Source organism: Apaloderma vittatum, unplaced genomic scaffold (assembly GCF_000703405.1).
Source record: "Apaloderma vittatum isolate BGI_N311 unplaced genomic scaffold, ASM70340v1 scaffold11043, whole genome shotgun sequence".
NCBI classification, from domain to species: domain Eukaryota; kingdom Metazoa; phylum Chordata; class Aves; order Trogoniformes; family Trogonidae; genus Apaloderma; species Apaloderma vittatum.
Window position 1 is genome coordinate 14,757 of NW_009708599.1, and position 2,877 is coordinate 17,633.

General features: G+C 36.1%; 1 protein-coding gene across 1 annotated transcript; it reads right to left on the reverse strand.

The window, feature by feature from the left end:
- Positions 1–240: 240 nt before the first annotated feature.
- On the reverse strand, positions 241–2,289 carry LOC104271821 (SNF-related serine/threonine-protein kinase; the record flags this gene model as incomplete). The annotated part of the gene is made up of 2 exons (XM_009866616.1): positions 2,191–2,289; positions 241–934 (listed from the first exon to the last, which is right to left on the reverse strand). A coding segment is annotated over exon 2 (589 nt), but the record flags the coding sequence as incomplete, so codon positions are not given.
- Between the last annotated feature and the right edge of the window lie 588 nt (positions 2,290–2,877).

Genomic DNA, 2,877 nt, shown 5'->3' on the forward strand with positions numbered 1-2,877 from the left:
TTAACCAACAACATATACAATTGCATCAGTTCATACAAAAAGAACTTTTAAGCATTTTTGAGAATGTTTGAGTATCTACATCGAACATGCATTAACTCCAGCATTAGAACTCATCTAGGTTATGATATTATTTCTTGCCAATTAGCTGGCTTCCATATATGGCATTTCCTTGAAACAGAGAACAGAGTGACAAAACATCATGGTACTTAAGATTATAAGTTGAATTCAAAGAGGACATACCCACTGCTGGTGCATCATATTCATCCCCAAGTAAAATTTCAGGAGCAGAATATGCAAGAGATCCACAACTTGTAGTGAGCTTCTTTCCAGGCTGAAATTTGTTGCTGAAGCCAAAATCAGTCAATTTCACAAGTCCTTGTTTTTCAAAGAAGACAACATTCTCTGGTTTTAAGTCTCTATGAACCACGTGCAGTTTATGGCAGTAGGATATAGCATGAACTATTTGAGCAAAATATTTTTTTGCCAGATCCTCATTCAGACCTTCTTCATGTTTCATGATGTAATCAAACATATCTCCTCCATCACCTAGCTCTAAGATAAGATAAAGCTTAGTCTGAGTGTCAATCACCTCATACAGTCGCACTATATTAGGATGCTGCACTAGTTTCATGCATCTAACTTCTTGAAAAAGATGTCCGGTAGCTAGAGTGTCCAGTTTGGTCTTGTCTATTACTTTTACTGCTACTTTTTCACCTGTAAAGACATGCCGAGCAAGTTTGACCACAGCAAAATGCCCTCTGCCTAAAGTTTTATCCAAGTCATACAATCCCGCAATTTTTCCATCATATCCTCGTTTGAAGCCTGCCATTCTGTTTCAGAAGATGAAATAATATTTAAGCTCTTTGGAAATGTGACCTTTTCATACAAGAGTATCTGATGCAAATAAATAGTCCGTTGTCACTGCCAAGAATACCTAAAAGGAAAGAGATAAGATTATGTATTTGTCTAAAAATAAGCAAATGATTAACTTGTAATTCTCCCAAACTTACATTGGCACATTATTGCATATTATTTAAGAAATTCAAGGTTTTTTGCAAAAGGTTTGATGAGAAATCTGTAGTAGCCAACAGATTTCTGAAATTATTTTATCAGTGCATGCTTGAAGAAAGTGAATTTCAACAGTGCGATACAGAAAATTTCTCCGAAAATCAGAGGTGCTCATGTTCTTGAGTTAGAAGTCTTGCAAGTGACACTTGAAGAAGTCAATGTTATAAGGACTGTTAAGACTTATCAAGCTGAAATCTGTAACCTCTCCAGCTACAGAATATTTACAAGGTACAGAATATAGACAATATATATATGTATATAGAATATTCACAAGAGGAACATGTTTGATTTATTTTACTTTTGGCATATTCCTTCATGTTGCAGCATGAAACAGCTCTAATACAAAGTTCTGATGGTGTGACTTTGGACTTTACCTTCTCCCGTTGAACATCTTCCTTTTTAGCAAAGCTCAGACTCACATACAAGACTTAGTTTTTACTCTAATTAGTTTGAGCATTATCAATCAATACTGTAATTACAACAAATTAAGAAAGCTTTACAGGCTGAAATGAAACATTTCAGTTAGATGTACTCTTAGTGCTCAATAAAATGCCTTGCTAAATATTTTGACTGGAATTATAAAAACAAGTGTTAAAACATTTGAATGTAGGATGCATATGTTCAGCAGTCCTTGGAATGAGTTGGAAGAAGAGTGCGAAGGAAGGGGAGAGAGCTTATTTGTGCTGAACTCCTGCTTACCAGTTAATTTGGCATTTAAGTGGACAAGATATAAAGCTTTCATATTCAAACCAGTTTTTGGAGGTCTTATGTCCCATTGCCATTTTTTTCACACACAACCTCTCAAAACCTTCTGCATCTTTAACTTAGATTGAGGTTTAAATCTGTAGCTATCAAAAGGCTAACAATTTCTTCCGCTTTTGAGTGTAAAGTAGCTAGAAATATGGCTTATTGCCAACTCAAAATACAGAATACACAGCTCTTTAGAATATATTTTAGTTTCAAAATTGAACTTCAAAAAGAAAATCTTTGAAAAGGAAGCTGGCCATTCCCTGCTAAACAAGTTATTTCACAGGCAGTGAAACTAATGAACCTAGTTTCATACAGATTCAATTACAAGGCTGGGGGGTCCTATGAGGACTCTCTGATGTTTAACAAGCTCACCTTACTGCTTCTCTTAGCTGTAGCCATGGTATAACCTCTTCTCTATCCAGCTGTCAAATTCAACAAAGTTCATAGGAATTCAGCTTGAGACCTCCATCCCTGTAAAATTCGAATGAAATTAATCAACTCCTGAAAACTTTGTAACTCAGACAAGGAACAGAGTAAGTGTAACAATTATAAACACTGGGATTTGGGCTTTTGCTTTCCTTTAAAGATAATAAGCAAGTTTTAAAAACTTCATTGGGTTTTGTGTTACTGTACCTTTTCATGCTGCTACTAAGCACTATGCTTCAAACACTCTTCCAAAAACCACTCCACTTGAAGACGCCATAGTATCAAAATTGGGGTCGGCATATCTGCTTCCTGACACATGCCATACTTACTGCCCGTCTTACAAAGTTTCCTCTGCCACTCCAAATAAACCACGTAACACCAGCCCATCCTTATTCCAGAAAAGACAACACAACGTTGACGTTAGAGCATGCCACGTTAATGCCCATGTCAAATATTCTCCTACCTTGTAAGTAACCATTAGAGAATGCACAGGGAAGAACATAGTACAGTGGCAAATGTAACGATAAGTAATTAAACTCTTGTTTTCAAGAGATTTAAAAAACTTCTTTACATCAGAGGGCAGTGGCTTTGTGTTTAACAATGCTTGATAGATTCCACCCCATCCCTCGCTGT